The sequence below is a fragment of the Jaculus jaculus genome, chromosome 1 (genome assembly GCF_020740685.1).
Source record: "Jaculus jaculus isolate mJacJac1 chromosome 1, mJacJac1.mat.Y.cur, whole genome shotgun sequence".
NCBI classification, from domain to species: domain Eukaryota; kingdom Metazoa; phylum Chordata; class Mammalia; order Rodentia; family Dipodidae; genus Jaculus; species Jaculus jaculus.
This window is the reverse complement of record NC_059102.1, coordinates 223,527,008-223,548,199: the sequence shown is the minus strand read 5'-3', so window position 1 is coordinate 223,548,199 and position 21,192 is coordinate 223,527,008. Positions and strand designations below refer to the sequence as shown.

At 47.2% G+C, this 21,192-nt stretch overlaps 1 protein-coding gene across 2 annotated transcripts in view; it reads left to right on the top strand.

The window, feature by feature from the left end:
* Klhl26 (kelch like family member 26) overlaps positions 1–9,231 on the top strand; it is a 48,629-nt gene extending 39,398 nt beyond the window's left edge. For both annotated transcript variants that reach the window (XM_012950541.2, XM_045142120.1), the window contains 2 exons: positions 3,559–3,741; positions 6,413–9,231. In XM_012950541.2, the coding sequence (XP_012805995.2) occupies positions 3,559–3,741; positions 6,413–7,994 (1,765 nt within the window). In that variant the 3' untranslated portion in view covers positions 7,995–9,231. The remainder of the gene's footprint in view (positions 1–3,558; positions 3,742–6,412) is intronic.
* The last annotated feature ends 11,961 nt before the right edge of the window (positions 9,232–21,192 follow it).

Genomic DNA, 21,192 nt, shown 5'->3' with positions numbered 1-21,192 from the left:
TCTGTCTCTGTCTACCTCTTTCTCTCTTGTCTGTCTCTCAAATAAATAAATAAAAATATTTATATATACACATGTGTTTTAAGTTTGGGCAGAATATAAATGTTGGGTTTGCACTTTTTGCTTTTTTATTTTTTTGAGGTAGTATCTTGCTCTAGTCCAGGTTGACCTGGAATTCACTATGTAGTCTTGAGGTGGCCTCAAACTCATGGCGATCCCTCCTACCTCTACCTCCCAAGTGCTGGGATTAAAGGCATGCTCCACCACGCCTGCCACTGGGTTTGTATTTTTTTTCCTCGTGAAATTTATATAACATTTAATGAAAAGGCTGGAGAGATGTCTCAGTGGTTGAAGGCATTTGCTTGCAAAACCTATCAGGTGGAGTTCAGTTCCCCAGTATCCACATAAAACCAGATGCACACGATGACCCATGCATCTGGAGTTGGTTTTCAATGGCTAGAGGCCCTGGTGAACCTATACTTTCTCTCTTGCTTGCTCTCAAATAAAGAAAAGTATTTAGAAAATACAATGTCAAAGAAAAAAAAAAAAAGAACATTAGGGGGCTGGGGAGATGGCTCAGTAGTTAAGGGACTTGTCAATAATGCCTAACAACCTGGGTTTAATACTCAGTGCCCATTTAAAGCCAGGTGCACAAAATGGTGTCTGTACCCGGAGTTCATTCGCAGTGCCTAGAGGCCCTGGTGTGCTAATTCTCTCTCCTTGAAAATAAATATATTAGTTTTTTCGAGGTAGAGTCTCACTCTACCCCAGGCTGACCTGGAATTCACTATGTAGTCTCAGGGTAGTCTTGAACTCATGGCAGTCCTCCTACCTCTGCCTCCCAAGTGCTGGGATGAAAGGCATGTGCCACCACTGCCCAGCAATAAATATTTTTTAAAGATATTTTTAAAATATATTTTATTTATTTATTTGAGAAAGACAAGTTGGGGGGAATGAGCGCATCAGGGCCTCCAGCCACTGCAAATGAACTCCAGATGTGTGCACCCCTTGTGCATCTGGCTTACGTGGGTCCTGGAGAATAGAACTGGCATCCTTTGGCCTTAACTGGTAAGCCATGTCTCCAGCCCTAAAATATTTTTTTTAAAGAACATTAGGCTTGACGTGGTGGCATACACCTTTAATCCTAGCACTTGGGAGGCAGAGGTTGGAGGATTGCTGTGAGTTCAAGGCTACCCTGAGACTACATAGTGAATTCCAGGTCAGCCTGGGCTATAGTGAAACCCTACCTTGAAAAACCAAAGGGGGGAATAAAAGAATATTAGGAACTAAAAAGATGGTTTAGCAGTTAAGGTCAAAGGATGCCTGTGAAGCCTAAAGGACCCAGGTTCAACTCTCCAGAACCCATGTAAGCCAGATGCACAAGGTGACACATGCACACTAGGTAGCATATGTGTCTAAAGTTTGATTGCAGCAGCTAGAGATTCTGGCACACCAAATATTTCTCTATCTTGCTCTTTTTCTCTCTCAAAAAAATAAAATACAATAAAAGAACATTAGAAGCCAAATGTGATGGTGTACGTATGCCTTTAATACCAGCACTCGGAAAACAGAGGTAGGAGGATTGCCATGAGTTCAAGGCCATCCTGAAACTACATAGTGAATTTCAGGTCAGCCTGAGCTAGAATGAGACCCTACATCAAAAAAAACAAAAAGAAAAAGAAAAAAGGAATGTTGGAGCTAGAGAGATTGTTTAGTGGTCAAGGCACATGCCTGCAAAGCCAAAGGACCCAGATTCAACTCCCCAGAAGCACAAGGGACCTCATACATCTGGAGTTTGTTTGCAGTGGCTGGAGGCCCAGGTGTGCCCATTCTCTCTTTTCCTACATGCCTATTTCTATATCTCTCTCCCTCTCTCTCAAATAATGAAATAAAAATAAAATATTTAAAATATTAATTTTTTTATTAACAACTTCCATGATTATAAAAAATACCTCATGGTAATACCCTCCTTCCCTCCCCCACTTACCCTTTTGAAACTCCATTGTCCATCATACCCCTTCCCCATCTCAATCAGTCTTTTACTTTTGATGTCTTGATCTTTTCTTCCTCTTATGATGGTCTTATGCAGGTAGTGTCAGGCACTGTGAGGCCATGGATATCCAGGCCATTTTTTGTCTGGAGGGAGCATGTTATATGGAGTCCTGCCCTTCCTTTGGCTCTTATAATCTTTCCTCCACCTCTTCCATATTAGACCCTGAGTCTTGGAATGTGTGATAGAGATATTGCAGTACTGAGCACTGCAGTCATTTCTTTCCATCACCATGATACCTTCTGAGTCGTCCCAAGGTCACTGCCATCTGAAAAGAGAAGATTCTCAATCAAAAGTGAGAGTAGCATTAATATAAGGGTGTGAACATTAAGAGATGTGCTTACTGGGCAGTTTGATAAGCATAGTATATACATTTGGCCAGACAACAGCAGACATTACACCCCTAGGGCTCATGACTACCCCTGTTTTAAGTTTTCAGTATCAGGTATGTATTCCCTTCTCATGGAGTGGGCCTCCAGTCCAATTAGAGGGTAGTTGGTTTCCCCTATAACAGATGTGCCACTATTGCACCCGTTGGCTCATTTGGTCTGGCTGGCCAATTATAAGGCTTGCAGTGTCCACTGTTGAGTATCTTTACTGGTGATTTCTCTCCCATTGAACTGCATGCAGAATGGCTTCTTCCAGCTTTCTGTTAGCTGGTCTACATGGAGGAGGTTTATCAGCTCAGCTCCAGTAGGATTTCTCAGTGGCCTTACAGCCCAAGTATATGGAATCTTCAGCAGTAGGGTCTTACCATCTATTCCTGGTGGGAAACCAAGGACCTCAGCAATGGCCTATAATGTATTGGGGGCATCAGGGATCTCCCTGGCCAACAACTCACTGGAAGATATCCCATCCCTGGCACTGGAAATTTTCTAGCAACAATCCACAGCTCCTGAGTGTTTCATTGTCCAAAAAGCAGGATTACATATGTTTTATTTATATCCTCTTAGATTTTGATTAGCTGTCCCTCCACCTTTCCTTTACTCAATCTCTTCCCTAGATCTCATTTTGGGCCTTTTCACCCCCATTAATCTATTCTTCTACTTACTTAAAAATATTTTTTAAAAGAGCATTAGACATCTGTTTTATTCTTTGTGGTACTAGGAATGGCACTTAGGTCTTCCTGAATGCTCATGGGTGTTCTACTGAGTCACATGCGTGCCCTGGGCCTATCACTGGAGATTATAAGCAGAGACTGTACTACTCAGCCATGCCTCAGGTCTTAGACTGTTTTCAAGTGGACAGTCCAGCAGCATCTACACACTTAGTGTATCAAAGCCATCACCTATTTCCAGAGCATTCCCTTCACCCTGTCAGTGTCTAGTGATCAAACCCTCCTTCCCTTGCCATAATGTGTCTGCCTTCTGTCTGTGTTTGCTTGTTCTTGAAGTTTTCTGTTAAAGGAGCCATAGTGTGGCTGCTGTGTCATCACTCAGCATCATGTGCCTGAGCTGTGGCCATGTCAAAGCTGCATTCCGAGCTATGTTCTGTCTTTACTTTCCCTGCAGTATGGCCGACCGGAATGGAGCCCTCAAGTGTACCTTCTCGGCATCTGGCCACAGCAGCAACCTCCTGCAAGGCCTGGCTGCTCTCCGTGCACAGGGTCAACTCTTGGACGTGATCCTCATGGTCAATAGAGAAGCCTTTCACGCACACAAGGTGGTCCTGGCTGCCTGCAGCGACTACTTCAGGTGAGCTCAGTGCTGGCCCCTGCTGCCTTGTGAGCACCATGCATGATAGCCACCTTTTCTGTTGCTGCTGTTTTGGCAGTATCTAACTGCAGGTTAACCTCAAATTGCAGCAGTCCTTCACCATGCACCACCTTGCCTAGCTTTTGGTTTCTCTCTGCATGTCATTTTTAAAGTATTTTATTTATTTGTTTGTTTATTTATTGGAGAGAGAGACACAGAGAGAGAATGGGCATGTCAGTACCTCCAGCCACTGCAAACAAACTCCAGACTCGTGTGCCACCTTGTGCATTGGGCTTACGTGGGTACTGGGGAATTGAACCTGGGTCCGTAGGTTTCGCAGGCAAGTGCCTTAACCACTGAGAAATCGCTCCAGCCCCTTCTTTTTCTATCTTTCTATCTTTTTTCTTTATTTTTTTGCTTTTTTGAGATAGGGTCTCACTCTAGCTCAGGCTGACCTGGAATTCACTATGTAGTCTCAGGTTGGCCTTGAACTCACTGTGATCCTCCTACCTCAGCCTCCTGAGTGCTGATATTACAGACATGAGTCACCATGTCTGGCTTTCTTTTTTCCATCTCTCCCTCTCATTCTCTCGTGCTTAGATGGGGATGGAACCTAGCTCTTGGTTCATGCTAGGCCAGTGCTTTGACACTGAGCTACACTCCCAGGTCCTTCTTTCTAAGTCTTCATTTGATATTTGCTATATGCCAGGTGCCAGGGTGTCTTCAGCAAGGATAAAGTGGGCTTGAGTCCCTTGCCACCATGGCACCCCCTTTCAAAATGTTATAGGAGAAAAGCTGGGGGCCTGGATGGACACAGAGAGCCACAGTGACCCTGGGAATTGCTGAGCTCTGTGACCAGATGAGGCTCTCCCCTTCTCTCTGCACTGTGAGCACTTCCCCACATAATGGCTCCTGGCCCAGAGGACACATGGATGTGTCTGGCTCTCTCTCTACCTTAGTTGGAAGGGAGACCCCCCTGAAGCTGGGTGGGTGGGGTGCCCTGGCTAGGTGGGGCTGTCACAGGGCTGATAGGCTCACCCTCTGACTGGCAGGAGCTGTGACAATCCCCTCCTCCAGAAGGCCTGGGAGGCTCCCAGCTCCACCCCTGCACAGGTGTGTACAGACTCTGGCTGCCTAACCCATGGTCCAGCTGCCCTTCTGGTCTCAGTGAGGCCATTTTGGGAAGCCATAGCAGCCATAGCAGCTAAGCCAACAGGGCCGTTGCAGCTATTTTTATTCTGGACTTGGGGACGGGTGGGCCAACCCAGCCAGCTATGCCCTTTAAAGGCTCCCTCGTACTGGAGCTGCAGCTGGCAAGCCCTTAAAAGGCAAAACTCTTTCCCATCACCATGATTGCCTCTGTCCTCATCACAGCGGCCCAGGGCCAGTGGGGACTCTGGGGGACGGGATGTGGCAGCAGTAGCATCTGGGAGCCCGCGTGCATGGCTCTGGGGAGGTCCTGGGACAGTGACATGTGGTCTGGCGGCAGCCTTTAACTGGTTGCTCCTCAACGACACCCTTTTGCTGCCGCCTGCATGGCCTCATTCCATGAGATATGCCACTGTGGCGCCTGGTATCACTGGATGAATGGGCAGCTTTGGCCATTACCAGGGAAAGCCAGCTGACAGTAATGTGGGTGGAGGTGATATGCCGCTTCCAGGAAGGGCCTCTTTCTCTTCCTGTTTGAGGACTGGGACCTGGCCTACATGCTTGCAGAGTCAGAGTTGGCCTGTTGACACCTGCTTAATGGGCTGTGTGATGGCCATGGAGACCCAGGCTGAGAAAGTCAGCATAGCAGACACTGGCCATAGTAGAACACAGGAAGGGAGATAGCCTTGTCCTATGAGCTCAGAATAGAGTTTCTTTTTAAAAAAAAAATATTTTATTTATTGGGCTGGAGAGATGGCTTAGCGGTTAAGCGCTTGCCTGTGAAGCCTAAGGACCCCGGTTCGAGGCTCGGTTCCCCAGGTCCCACGTTAGCCAGATGCACAAGGGGGCGCACGCATCTGGAGTTCGTTTGCAGAGGCTGGAAGCCCTGGCGCGCCCATTCTCTCTCTCTCCCTCTATCTGTCTTTCTCTCTGTGTCTGTCGCTCTCAAATAAATAAATAAAATAAATAAATAAATAAGTAAGAAAAACGAATAGTTGGTGCACAACTTTTAAAAAAAAAATTTTATTTATTTATTAGAGAGAGAGAAAGGGTGCACCAGGGCCTCCAGCCACTGCAAACGAACTCCAGATGCATGTGCCCCCTTGTGCATCTGGCTAACGTGGGTCTTGGGGAATTGAGCCTGGGTCCTTTGGCTTTGCAGGAAAACGCCTTAGCTGCTAAGCCATCCCTCCAGCCCTAGAGTTTCTTATGTACAGTCTGGCACTTCATCCCCTAGGCTCTGCTTAGCCTGCCGGGCTGTAGGAAGTCATGTTGGACCAGGCGCCCTATGGCTGCTTGTACAGCCCCCACAAAAGCCACAAACCCATAATTGGCTGCTCAGGTATGTGGTGTCCTACAGAGGTCCAATGGGCCAGTCTCACTGACTCTTCCTGAATATTTCCAATGAGTACCTGGCTGCTTTTCTTCTGCCAGCTGCAATCAGCATTCTGTGTGGCCAGGTCAGTCTGTCTTGTCCCTGTGTCCTCAAGGCTGCCCAGCTCAAGGCCTGTTTCTTCTTCAGGGCCATGTTCACTGGCGGCATGCGTGAGGCCAGTCAGGACATCATTGAACTGCAGGGCGTGTCAGCACGAGGCCTGCGTCACATCATCGACTTTGCCTACAGCGCCGAGGTGACACTGGACCTGGAGTGTGTGCAGGATGTGCTGGGCGCAGCAGTGTTCCTACAGATGCTGCCTGTGGTGGAGCTGTGTGAGGACTTCCTGAAGGCGGCCATGAGCGTTGAGACCTGTCTGCACATTGGCCAGATGGCCACCACCTTCAGCCTGGCCTCACTGCGTGACTCAGTGGACACCTTTACCTTTCGTCATTTCCTGCAGATCGCCGAGGAGGAGGACTTTCTGCGCCTACCACTGGAGCGCCTGGTCTTCTTCCTGCAGAGCAACCGGCTGCAAAGCTGTGCTGAGATTGACCTGTTCCGCGCTGCTGTGCGCTGGCTGCGGCATGACCCTGCACGACGGCCACGTGCCAGCCATGTGCTCTGCCACATCCGCTTCCCACTCATGCAGCCAGCTGAGCTGGTGGACAGCGTACAGACTCTGGATGTCATGGTGGAGGATGTGCTGTGCCGTCAGTACCTGCTGGAGGCCTTCAGCTACCACGTGCTGCCCTGCCGCCAGCATGACATGCAGTCACCCCGCACAGCTGTGCGCTCCGATGTCCCCTCCCTGGTCACCTTTGGTGGCACACCCTACACTGACAGTGACCGCTCAGTCAGCAGCAAAGTGTACCAGCTGCCTGAGCCGGGTGCCCGTCACTTCCGTGAGCTTACAGAGATGGAAGTAGGCTGCAGTCACACAGGTGTGGCTGTGCTTGATAATTTTGTGTATGTGGCCGGTGGCCAGCACCTGCAGTACCGCAGTGGTGAGGGCGCCGTGGATGCCTGCTACCGCTATGACCCACATCGCAACTGCTGGCTGCGCCTGCAGGCCATGCAAGAGAGCCGCATTCAGTTCCAGCTGACAGCACTGGGTGGCCTGGTTTATGCCACAGGTGGCCGCAACCGGGCAGGGAGCCTGGCCTCAGTGGAGCGCTACTGCCCACAACGTGATAGCTGGGACTATGCCTGCTCTCTGAAGCGCCGTACTTGGGGCCACGCTGGCACTTCTGCAGGTGGCCGCCTCTATATCTCAGGGGGTTATGGCATCTCGGTGGAGGACAAGAAGGCTCTGCACTGCTATGACCCCACAGCTGACCAGTGGGAGGTCAGGGCCCCCATGAGTGAACCGCGTGTGCTGCATGCCATGGTGGGTGCTGGAGGCCGCATCTATGCCCTGGGTGGCCGCATGGACCATGCAGACCGCTGCTTTGATGTGCTTGCTGTCGAATACTACATACCCGACACAGACCAATGGACTAGTGTAGCTCCCATGCGCACAGGCCAGTCAGAGGCCGGTTGCTGCCTGCTGGAGAGGAAGATCTATATTGTGGGGGGCTACAACTGGCGTCTCAACAATGTGACAGGCATCGTACAAGTGTACAACACTGAGACAGATGAGTGGGAACGGGACCTGCACTTCCCAGAGTCCTTTGCAGGCATCGCCTGTGCCCCAGTCCTGCTGCCCCGTGCAGGCGCCAGGAGGTAGCTGCTGGGACCCACAGAACAGTGCACCAGTTTGGCTTGGCAAATGTGTGACCTGGGCTGGCCTTGAGGGACCTACTGCAAAACAGCCCCTACCCTGGGGTCCTCATTTGTTTTCCCCAGTCCAGCTGAGGGATCCAGTCCATGAGGACATAGTGTTGAGGCAGCAACTTGTACCACAGGTGTTTGTGCTATGCCAGCAGGGGGAGGAACATCTTCAAGCTCCTTGGGGAGCTCTGTCTCACTTCTCTCCACTCCAGCCTGGCCAGTATCTGAGGCATTCAGATGGCAGCTCCTTCACTGAAGTCCCACATCTCTGTGCCACACACTCCCTTTCCAGTCTCTCATGTGTTTTGAAATTACCTTGCCCAATCCTCATGTAACAGTGACAAGAATCAAGAGAGTCACCTGGGAAGTGTCCTACAGAAGGTGGACCTGGAGTATACTCGTACGCCTCTCTGGAACCTGACTCTGGCCATCAGGATGCCAGGAGGCTCCAGTGGGGTCCGGCACTAAGAGCACTTGTCCATCTGCTTTTAGAAGAAAACAGCCAAGCCCAGTGTGGTAGACATACTTGTCCTTCCAACACTTAGGAGACTGAGGCGGGAGTATTGTTGCAAGTCCCAAGCCAGCCAGTCTCAAAAAATTGAACAACACAGAAAAACACAGCCAACTCCTATACATGGTCCTCAAGGGCCTAGTCCTTATTCTGACACTGATCATCGGGTGAGATCTGAGGAGGATGGGCCCGTCTGTTATAGCTCAGGCAGCCAGGCTGTGTCCGTCCTCCACTTGGAGGGGACATGTCTTCTGAAGCGTAGTACTCCTGGTCCATGGGTCTTCAGCTGGATTGTATTTCTGCCTTCCACCTCCATCTTCCTAGCACTGCTGGACTTTATGTCAACATCCTACCAGGCCCAGAGCCACCTGTGGGCAGCAGTTGGGTTTTGAGGCTTCCAGGGCTTTGCAGTGCTTCAGCCACATTGGTTTTGATGTCTAAACCTCAAAACCTTATCATTGTCTTGCTTTTTTTTTTTTTTTTAAAGGAAGCCAGCCCTGCTGTCTTCCAAATGAGATTTGATCTCTTGGGGCAACTGAAAGTGTCTCTCTTGCTGTTAACTGGCGATGGATGTTGTGTGTCTGTGACCCACTCACAGTGTAAGGAATTAACCTTATTCCTTCACTGCCACCCTCTCCTAGTATCTCCCCTTATTTAATAAAAATGCCATGTTGAAACCGGGTGTGGTGGCACATGCCTTTAATTCCAACACTTGGGAGACAGAGGTAAGAGGACCACCATGAGTTCAAAGCCACCCTAAGTCTACATATTGAATTTCAGGTCAGCCTGAGCTATAGTGAAACAAAAAAGTCACGTTGGAGAGATGGAGACCGTAAGCCCATGCTGCTAGCCTGACTGCTTTCTGGGGGCTCCTCTGCCTGCCTTCACCATGTCCAGCCTCACTAAGGTCCATGATGGGGCTGGGCTTTAGCCAGGTCAGCCAGCATAGCAGGAAGTTTGCCTAGGAGCTTCCATATGGCATTTTGGCCACAGAGTAACTTGGTTCCAGCTGGGTGGCCTTGGAGCATGTGTGTGTGTGTGTATGTGGGGGGTCTCTCCTGGTGGCTCAAGTCCCCCAGCAGGTTCCACCTTTGTCTGTTCATGAAGGGGACATTGGCAGGATCAAGACCCCATGTCCCCACAGGCCAGGATGGGAGCACCCTGGAAGCATGGTAGTACTACTGGCCCTCTTGTGTTCCACATGCCTTCAGCACTGTACCGGGCAACAGGTTGAAGACCAGTTGCTGACATCTTTGATAGCCCCCTAAGAAAGGTGAGGCTGGGGATCACCCTCCAGACCAGTCCATGGCTGATAGAAACAAAAGCTGCCACTCCCCAAACCTGGGGCTACGTAATGGCCATTGCCCTTCATCAGGCTGCTAAAATAGAAGCTTGTTTAGAGGGCTGGGAGGAACTTAGGCTGCTAGGAGCATCAAAATGAAAGCCGCCATCCTCAGAGCCCATTCCTGACCTGAGCTCCCCCAAAGAGAATGTTTCCCGCTGCAGGAGCAGCCCTATGTGTGTGGGGAGGGGGTGCAGAATGAAGTCTGTGCCAGCTGCAAGTCCCCCAGATCAGCTCACACCTCAGAACATCTTGTCCCCAGTGAGTTGGCAGGGCCGCCTGCCAGGATGGGGGGGTGCTGCCGTATCTAACAGGGGCAATTGTGCAGAACCGTCTGAGCCGGTTCATGGAATGTTCTCAGGGGCCCCCTGCCCCTCCCTTGGCCCCCACCCCACCCCCGGAAGAAAGGAAAATTATTTTTAAAATTGTAAACTTTAAACACGAAAAAGCTGTTTTTAATTTAGCAGAAGCTGGCTTGCATCTTCAGTGGGTGAACGTTTGTGTCCCTCAGAGAAAGGGAGAACACGCCTGCGCACACATCCTCATGAGCACACCTGCACGCAAGTGTGTACTGCAACATGCAACTTGCACATGGCCATGCTGTGCACATCCAAGTCCACATGCATCTGAGTGTGCATATCCTCTCAAATGCCCATATGCTCATGCAAGTCATGGGATCAGGGACATGATTCGATAGTACAGCCCCACCTAGAATCTCCAGTGAGGGGCTAGGGGCACATCTTGTGAACCTTTGGGTTACATCTCCACCACGCACATACACACACATGCAGCACATAAAGTCCCCTTACACATCTGCCTCAGCCCACAACCAGCCTTAGGCTCCCTGCCTAGCACCCTGAAGGGGCTGAAGCCCCCACAGAGCCCTAAGCCTGGTGACACCCAGCTGCTTCCTTGCAGGCGCCTTGCTTCCTGGCTGTGGTCCTCAGCACCTCCCTCTGCACCTGGGTTTAGGCTGTGGGAAAACGCCATCTCCTGGGACGGGACGGTGGGATGCAGGCCCACAAGAGGGAAGAAGCCAAGTGTGACTTCTGGGGCCTCGAAGTAAGCAAGGCCAAGGGGGCCTCTGGGGAGCCACGTGAGGTGGGAATCCGCCCAGACCTGGCCAGCTTGGAAACCCGCCCCTGGCTTTGTTTCCTAGGATCAGCTCCAGCTCCAGCTCCGGCATCTCACAGCCCTGACATCCCCCCTGCACTGTGTAGCCTCCGCTCTCCTTGCACTGGCAGTACCTGGCTGTGTGTCTCAGCAGACCAAGACCTGGACACCTTTTCAGGGCCCAAATGGATATAGCCCAGAGGGTGCCCAGGCACAAGAGAGGCCCTGGAGACTGGAGAGATGGCTCAGTGGGAAAAACACTTGCCGTGTAGGCATGAAGACTTGTGTATGGATTCCCAGAATCCACATAGAAGCATACTTATGATCCTAGTGAGGGGGAAGTGAAGATGGAAGATCACTGGGGCTCATTGTGCAGCTAGTCTAGCAGAATCAATAAGCCCCAGGTTCAGTGTCTCAATAAAGTGGAGAGTGACTGCGAAAGACACTGACATCAACCTTTGGCCTCCACATACACATATATACCACAGAGAAATATTAGATGGATAGAAAGAGAGGCCCTGGGTGCTATCTGGATGGAGTCCTGGGAGCAGAAGGGTGCCAAGTTGTGTTCCCACCCACAATAGGGTCCCAGTTCCCTTTGTTTCTGGGCTGACCAGCAGCCATAACCCCTCCTCACCAGCACAGCCCTGATTCACTGTCAGCAGCTTTGTGCCCAGCCTCAGGGGCTGATTTAAGATTCAGTCGAGCCATTCTTGGCAAGGTCTTTTGCTGGGGTTGTTTACGATCTGGGCACAATTCCCAGCTCTGGTCAACAAACTTCAAGGGGTCGGCTGTTTCTTTGGACAAGGCAGAGGCCTTGTTGCCCCCTTCCTCTCTTATTGCTTCTTCAGTGGACGTGATGCCAGGAGCTTCTGCAGCCATCTTGTGGCCATGAGGAGCAAGGTACATGAAAGGCAGGGACACCTCTCTCCAGAGATCCTGAAGTCCCAGGGCCAGCAGTCCCATCCTGCTCCTCTGACCTCCACATTGCCCTTAAGAAAAGTAACAGTGTGCTTCTTAGGACACCAGCACTCAGATATTCTGATACAACCAAACAGTTCAAAAATTACAAGGGATGCCAGGCATGGTGGTGCACTCCTTTAATCCCAGCACTCAGGAGGCAGAGGTAGGAGTTCAAAGACACCCTGAGACTATATAGTAAATTCCAGGTCAGCCTGAGGTAGAGCGAGACCCTACCTCAGGAAAAAAAAAAAAAAAAATTGCAAGGGGTTAGGGGCATTGCTCAGTAGGTAAATCCCAAGAGTATAGTACCAGCATGTCCTATGGCAGGAAGGGAGACAGAGGCAAGAGAATCTGCCAAATCTGCCAGAAGCTTTCTGGCCAGCTAGCATGGCTAAAACAGTAGTGAGCAAGACACCCAGCTTCAAAGAAGGTAGAGGGTGAGAAGTGACGTCCAAAGTTGTACTCTGCTTTCCACATGCACACCATGGCAACAGCCTGCACTCACGTGAACACACACACGCACATGCATCTTATGCCACTCCTCCTGAAATTTATATTATCAATGTGTCAGAGGCTGTAGTTTTTTTGTCTTTTTAAAATTTATTTATTTGAGAGAGAAAGAGGCAGATAGAGAGAATGGGCATGCCAGGGCCTCCAGCCACTGCAAACGAACTCCAGATGCATGCGCCCCCTTGTGCATCTGGCTAACGTGGGTCCTGGGGAATCGAGCCTCAAACCGGGATTCTTAGGCTTCACAGGCAAGCGCTTAACCTCTAAGCCATCTCTCCAGCCCTGTCTTTTATTTTTTAACTATGTATTTATTTGTGTGTAAGAGAGAGAGAGAGAGAGAGTGGGAATGCCAGGGCTTCTGGCCACTGCAAATGAACTCCAGACACATGTGCCACCTTGTGCATCTGACATATGGGTATAGGGGAATTGAACTTGGGTCCTCAGGTTTCTCAGGTAAGCACCTTGACCACTAAGCTCTCTCTCCAGCCCTTTTTCATCTATTTTAAAATTTTATTTTATTTATTTATTAGAGAGAAAGAGGCAAATAGAATGGATGTGCCATGGCCTCCAGCCACTGCAAACAAACTCCAGGTTGCATGTACCACCTTATGCATCTGACTTACATGGGTATTGGGGAATCCTCGGTCCTGGGCTTCACAAGCAAGTGCTTTAACTGCTAAGCCATCTCTCCAGCCCCATTTTTGGTCTTTTTTATGTAGGCCAAGGTAAAGGGCAGGGGTATAGTTTAGTGCCAGTGTTTGCCTAGCATGCATGAGGCTCTGGGTTAAATTGCCAGTAGCACACATATACACACAAGCCAGGCATGGTGGAACATGCCTGTCATCACAGCACTGTAGAAGGTGATGTAAGAGGATCACAAGTTCCAGTCCAGCCTGGGCTGGATGAGACTATCTGGCAGCTCACAAGGCTGGAAAACCAGGCTCAGCAAACTGGATGGATAAAAGGGGCTTCATCCAGACCCTGAACTGAGGTGATAGAAGGGGCCTGAGTGGCAAGGATGCTTCTGCAGAATCTGTATGTCACCCTTGGCATTGCCATCTGCCCTTTGCACCCAGCCACAGCTGCCAGTGGGTACCAGATGGCCTTGTCCACGTGCTGTTATGCTGTACCTGTTTCTGAGTAGCCCTCCCCATACCGTCTTTATCCTCTACAGATACTGCCTGGGAAGCAGATACAGTATGTCTGTGTGTCAGTCTGCTGTTGCTGCATGACAAACAGGCATGGCTCAACAGGAAGTGCCTTTGTCTCTGAGTAAGTTCTGGGTACCCACTCTAGACTGATGTTGGCTGGGAACCTCTGCTTTGCTCCTCTCGCTGATACTCCTGGGGCCTGCTGCAAACCAGGGCCCAGTCTCTTGCAATGGTGCCCGAGGCCTTGAACGGCCCAGACTGGGAACTTCTGTGTCATTGCATCTGCCCATCTGCCTTTGGCTGGGAAGTGGCTTTGCCAAACCCAGCATGAGGACTGGAAAATCTCCTCCCTGGCCAGGAAGAACTACAAAGTTCTGGGACTGAGGCCCAGAAGCACAATGAAGGACTGGAAGCTTCTACTAGCACCCCAAACACAAACAGGGTCCCCAGATGCTGGGCAAACAATAGAAAAGCCCAGTGTAGAGCTGCTCACACGTATTTGTCATCCAAGCACTTGGGGCTGTGGCAGGAGGATTGCAAATTTGGGGACAGCTTGAGCTATAGGAAGAGACCATCTCAAGAGGAAGAAAGGAGCAGGGAAGGGATGGAACCTGGCCTCTTGCTTTCTGTCTTCATCTCTAGCAAGGGCCTGCTTCGGAAGTCAAACTGGAGCTCTGGATGATTTTTCTCTTTGCCTCCCAGATCCATTGGTCCTAATTCAACTCTGTAGGCTCTAGGCACCCCAGACGGATGAAGCTTTCATATAAAGCATAGCAGCAGAGTGACCCCTGAGACGTCCTCCAAGTAGTTCTGCTTCTTAAGCACTTAGCTTGTGATGACGTTGCTGGGCTCAGTGCTTAGCCTTATCTGTTTGTCTCCATGCCTGCTAGGGGAGGCCAGATCCACATTACCTGGAGAGAACAGGAGGGTCCTCCTGTCTCCTGTTGAAGCCTTGCCCCCTAAGAAACTCCAACAACTTAATTTTTTCTTTTTTTGGTAGAGTTTCACTCTAGCCCAGATTGACCTAGAACTTACTCTGTAGTGCAATCCTACTACCTCGGCCTTCTGAGTGCTGGGGTTAAGGGTGTGTGCTACTACACCCAGCTGACTTTTTAAATTTTTTTTTGTTTTATTATTTATTTGAAAGAGACAGACAGAAAGAGAGAGAGAGAATGGGCTCATTAGAGCCTCCAACTACTACAAATGAACTCCAAATGCATGGGCCACCTTGTGTATCTGGCTTATACGGGTACTGGGGAATTGAGCCTCAAGCCTCTAACCATGGTCCTTGGGCTTCACAGGCAAGCACTTAGCCACTAAGCCATCTATCCAGCCCCACACTATTATTATTATTATTATTATTATTATTATTATTATTATTAGGCATAGATTAGTTAGCCAGTGATACCTAGGGATTCTCCTGTGTCTAACTCCTCAGCACTAGAAATTACAAGTGTCTGCCACCACACCAAGCCTTTATGTGTCTGCTGGAATTCATACTTGGGTTCTCATGCTGTGCAGTACACTTTATCTACTGAGCCATCTCCCCAGCTCAGAAGTTTAGATTTGTGGGTGTGCACATATCACAGCATGCATGTGGAGGTCAGAGAACAACCTCAGGTGTTGGTCCTTGCCTTTGTTGGATAGCAAATTTCCTCTGCATTGAAAGATGTAAACAACTACCACCAGCTTTATCAGAAACAGCTGGGTCAAATCAAAAGCGGTGTGATGGGTGTGTCATCACATCCCACCTGAGATTTAGGCGTCCCCTGTGCCAGCTGTATACAATCATGCACAAGATCTCATGGCCCTGGGGGAGGGGGAAGATGGAGTATATAGAGTAAAAGATCAAGGAACCATGAGCTCCATCTAAGTGGGGTTTTATTTTTTATTTTTATTTATTTATTGTTTTTTAATTAATTTGTTATTTTTTATTAACAACTTCCATGATTGTAAACAATATCCTATGGTAATGCCCTCCGTCCCCCCACTTTCCCCTCTGAAATGCCATTCTCCATCATACCCCCTCCCCCTCTCAATCAATCTCTCTTTTATTTTGATTTCATTATGTTTTCCTCCTATTATAATGGTCTTGTGTAGGTAGTGTCAGGCACTGTGAGGTCATGGATATCCAGGCCATTTTGTGTCTGGCAGGGAGCATGTTGTAAGGAGTCCTACCCTTCCTTTGGCTCTTACATTCTTTCCACCACCTCTTCCACAATGGACCCTGAGACTTGGAAGGTGTGACAGAGATATTGCAGTGCTGAGCACTCCTGTCACTTCTTTCCAGCACCCTGATGCCTTTTGAGTCATCCCAAGGTCACTGCCATCTGAAAAGAAAAGGTTCTCTACCAAAAGTGAGAGTAGCAGTAATATATGAACATTAAGAGAAGTGCATACTGGACAGTTTGGTAAGCATAGTATATACATTTAGCCAGACAGCAGAAGACATTACACCCCTAGGGCTCAAGACTACCCCTGTTTTAGGTTTTCAGTATCAGGGATGTATTCCCTCCCATGGAGTGGGACTCCAGTCCAATTAGAGGGCAGTTGGTTTCTACCCTGACAGACATGCCACTATTGCACCTGTTGGCTCATTTGGCCTGGCTGGCCAAATATAAGGCTTGCAGTGTCCACTGTTGAGTATCTTCATTGGTGATTTCTCTTTCTCCCATTGAACAACATGCAGAATGGCTTCTTCCAGCTTTCTGTCAGCTGGTCTACATGGAGGAGGTTATCAGCTCAGCTCCAGTAGGATTTCTTAGTGGCCTTGCAGCCCAAGTATGTGGAGTCTTCAGCAATAGGGTCTTACCATCTATTCCTGGTGGGAAACCAAGGGCCTTGGCAATGGCCTAAAATGCTTTGGGGGCCTCCCTGGCCAACAACTCACAGGAAGGTATCCCATCCTGGCACTGAAAAATTTCTAGCAACAGTCTATGGCTCCTGAATGTTCCATTGTCCAAAAAAGCAGGTTTCCATATGATTTATTTATATCCTCTCAGATTTTTTTTTCTTTTTTGGTTTTGTGAGGGTCTCACTCTGGTCCAGGCTGACCTGGAATTAACTCTGTAGTCTCAGGGTGGCCTTGAACTCACAGCGATCCTCCTACCTCTTCCTCCCAAGTGCTGGGATTAAAGGCTTGCGCCATCACGCCCGGCACCTCTCAGATTTTGATTAGCCCTTCCTCCACCTTTCCTTTACTCAGTCTCTTCCCCTGACCTCACTTTGGGCCTTTTCACCCCCATTAATCTATTCTTCTACTTACATATATACCATATCATCCTATTAAGTACCCCCTCCCTTCCTTTCTCTTCCCTTTATATCTCTTTTCTAGCTTACTGGCCTTTGCTACTGAGTCTTCTTCCTACTCACACAGAAGTCCATCTGTAACTAGGATCCACATATGAGAGAGAACATGCAATGCTTGGCTTTCTGGGCCTGGGTTACCTCACTTAGTATAATCCTTTCCAGATCCATCCTGCACATTTCATAACTTAATTTTTCTTTACCACTGAATAGAACTCCATTTTGTATAAATGTGCCATATCTTCATTATCCACTCATCAGTTGAGGGACATCTAGGCTGGTTCCATTTCCCAGATATTGTGAATTGAACAGCAATAAACATGGTTGAGCAAGTATCTCTAAGGTAATGCAATGAGTCTTTAGGACATATGCCTGGGAGTGCTATAGCTGTTATATGGTAGATCTATTTTTAGCTGACTTCCACAATGGCTGGACCAGATTGCATTCCCACCAACAGTGTAGAAGTGTTCCTCTTTTTTTCGCATCCTCACCTGCATTTATGGTCATTTGTTTTCATGATAGTAGCCAATTTGACAGGAGTGAGATGGAATCTCAACGTGGTTTTAATCTGCATTTCCCTGATGAATAGGGATATAGAACATTTTTTAAGATGTTTATATATGCCATCCATATTTCTTCTTTTGAGAACTCTCTATTTAGTTCCATAGTCCATTTTTTAATTGGGTTGTTTGATTTCTTATTACTTAATTTTTTTAGTTCTTTGTATACCCTAGGTATTAATTCTCTATCAGATGTATAGGTAGCAAAGATTTTTTTCCCATTCTGTAGGTTGCCTCTTTGCTTTATTCACAGTGTCCTTTGCCATACAAAATCTTTGTAATTTCATGAGGTCCCAGTGGTTAATCTGTGGTTTTATTGCCTGAGCAATTGGGGTTATATTCAGAAAGTCTTTGCCAAGACCAATATGTTGAAGAGTTTCCCCTACTTTTTCCTCTAGCGGTTTCAGGTCTGATGTTAAGGTCTTTAATCCATTTGGACTTAATTCTTGTGCATGGAGAGAGAGAAGGATCTATTTTCATCCTTCTACATATCCATATCCAGTTTTCCCAGCACTATTTGCTGAAGAGGCTATCTTTTCTCCAATGAGTATTTTTGGCAATGTCAAATGTCAGGTGGCTATAGCTACCCAGACTTACATCTGGGTCCTCTATTCTGTTCCTTTGGTCCACATGTCTGCTTTTGTGCCAGTACCATGCTGCCTCCCGAGTGCTGGGATTAAAGGCATGTGCCACCACACCTGGCTGTTTGCCAATATTTTGTTGAGAATTTTTGCATCTATGTTCATGAGGGAGATTGGTCTGTAATTTCATTTTTGTGTTCTGTTTGTGTGTGGGTTTGGTATCAGGGTGATGCTGGCTTCGTAGGAGTTTGGTAGGATTCCTTCTTTTTCTATTTTATGGAAAAGCTTAAGAAGCAATGGTGTTAGTTCTTCCCTGAAGGTCTGGTAAAATTCACCAGTGAATCCATCTGGGTGTGGACTTTTTTTAGTGGGGAGATTTTTGATAACTGCTTGGATTGCCATACTTGTTATAGGTCTATTTAAGTGATTAATCTCATCTTGATTTAACTTAGGTATGTCATATAAATCAAGGAAATCATCTATTTCTTTCATATTTTCATACTTAGTGGAGGATATGCTCTTATAATATGTCCCTATGATTTTTTGAATTTCTCTGGTTTCTGTTGTGTGATGTTGCCTTTTTCATCTCTAATTTTATTAATTTGTGGTTCTTCTCTTTTTCTTATGGTCAGATTTGCTAAGGGTTTATCAATCTTGTTTATGCTTTCAAAGAACCAACTCTTTGTTTCATTGATTCTTTGGATTTTTTTTTTTTTTGGTTTGGTTTCTATTTCATTAATTTCTGCCTTAATCTTTATTATTTTTTCCCATCTACTGATTTTTGGTTTGCCTTGTTCTTCTTTTTCTAAGGCTTTAAGGTGAAGCATTAGGTCATTTACTTGAGACCTTTCTAATTTCTTAATATAGACACTTAAAAGCTATAAATTTCCCTCTTAGGACTGCCTTCATTATGTCCCAACAGTTTTGGTATGTTGTGTTCTCATTATCATTTGATTCTATGAATTTTTTAATTTCCTTCTTGATTTCTTCATTGACTCATCCATCATTTAGTAGTGTATTGTTTAGTTTCCATGATTTTGTGTATGCTCTATAGTTTTTCTTGCTATTGATTTGTAGTTTGATTCCATGTGGTCAGATAGAATGCAAGGAATTATTTCAATTTTCCTGTATTTAAGATTTGCTTTGTGTCCTAATATATGTCTATTTTTGAGATTGTTCCATGTGCTGCTGAAAAGAATGTGCATTCTGCAGCATTTGGATGAAATGTCCTGTATATGTCTATTAGGTCCATTTGTTCAATGACCACATTTAATCCAGATGCCTTTCTGTTAATTTTTTGCTGGGATGACCTGTCAATGAGAGTGGGGTGTTGAAGTCACCCACTACCACTGTGTTTGGTGTTATTTGTGACTTTAGTTCTAATAGTGTTTGTTTGATGAAATTGGGAGCCCCCATGTTAGGTGCATATATAGGATTGTAATGTCCTCCTGTTGGAGTGTGCCTTCAATCAATATAAAGTGACCTACCTTATCTTTCCTAACTAATGTTGGATGGTCTACCTAGTCAGGTGTTAGAATAGCAACCCCTGCTTGTTTTCTAGGCCTATTTGCTTGAAACACTATTTTCCAGCGTTTTACCCTAAGATATATCCTTTGTAGAAAGGTGAGTTTTTTGGAGGCAACAAGTTGAAGGATCCTGCTGTTTAACCCAGTCTACAAACCTATGTCTTTTGGTTGGGGCATTGAAGCCATTGGTATTAAGAGGTATTATTGAAAGGTGTGTATTTATTTTTGCCATTTTTTGTAGTTTTTCTGGTTTTACCTTTGCTCTCTGGTATTAACTAATTTAAGTATGGTTTGTTTTTCCAGGTTACTTATATGTGTGCTTTTCTTTCTCTTCAGCATGGAGGATTCTTTCAAGTATTTTCTATAAAGCTGGTTTTGTCTTCAAATATTCCTTTAGCTTGATTTTGTCATGGAATGTCCTTATTTCTCAGTCTATTTGAATGGATAGCTTTGCAGGATAAAGTAACTGTGGTTGACAGTTATCTTTGAGAACCTGGAATATATCACTCTAAGCCCTTGTGGCTTTTAAAATTTGTGTTTAGTAATCTGCTGTGATCCTGATGGGCTTGCCTTTGTAGGTAACTTGATTTTTCTCTCTAACTGCTTTCAATATATTTTCTTTGGTTTGTATGTTTGGTAGTTTAATTATAATATGGTGTTGCAGTCTGGTTTGCATTGCTGTTAGAAATCACCCAACCAAGAGCAGCTTCTGGGAAAAAGATTTATTTTGGTTTACAGGCTCGAGGGGAAGCTCCACGATGGCAGAGGAAAACGATGGCATGAGCAGAGGGTGGACATCACCCCCTGGCCAACATAAGGTGGACCACAGCAACAGGAGGGTGTGCCAAACACTGGCATGGGGAAACTAGCTATAAAGCCCATAAGCCCGCCCCAACAATACACTCCCTACAAGAGGCATTAATTCCCAAATATCCATCAGCTGGGGAGCTAGCATTCACAACACCTAAGTTTATGGGGGACACCTTAATCAAACCACCACATATGGCGAGAATATTGCTGAAGACTCCACATACTTGGGCTGCAAGGCCACTGAGAAATCCTGCTGGAAATGAGCTGATAACCTCCTCATGTAAACCAGCTGACAGAAAGCTGGAAGAAGCCATTCTACATGTAGTTCAATGGGAGAAAGAGATACCACCAGTGAAGATACTCAACAGTGGACACTGCAAGCCTTATAATTGACTAGCCAGGCCAAATGAGCCAACGGGTACAATGGTGGCATGTCTGTCATGGTGGAAACCAACTGCCCTCCAATTGGACTGGAGGCCCACTCCATGGGGGGAAACACATCCCTGATACTGAAAACTTAAAACAGGGGTAGTCATGAGCCCTACGAGTGTAACATCTGCTGATGTCTGGAAAAATGTATATACTATGCTTATCAAACTGCCCAGTAAGCACTGCTCTTAATATTTATACCCTTATATTAACACTACTCTCACTTTGGGTAGAGAATCTTCTCTTTTCAGATGGCAGTGACTTTGGGATGACTCAGAAGGTATCATGGTGCTGGAAAGAAGTGACTGGAGTACTGAGTAACATCTCGATCACACATTCCAAGGCTCAGGGT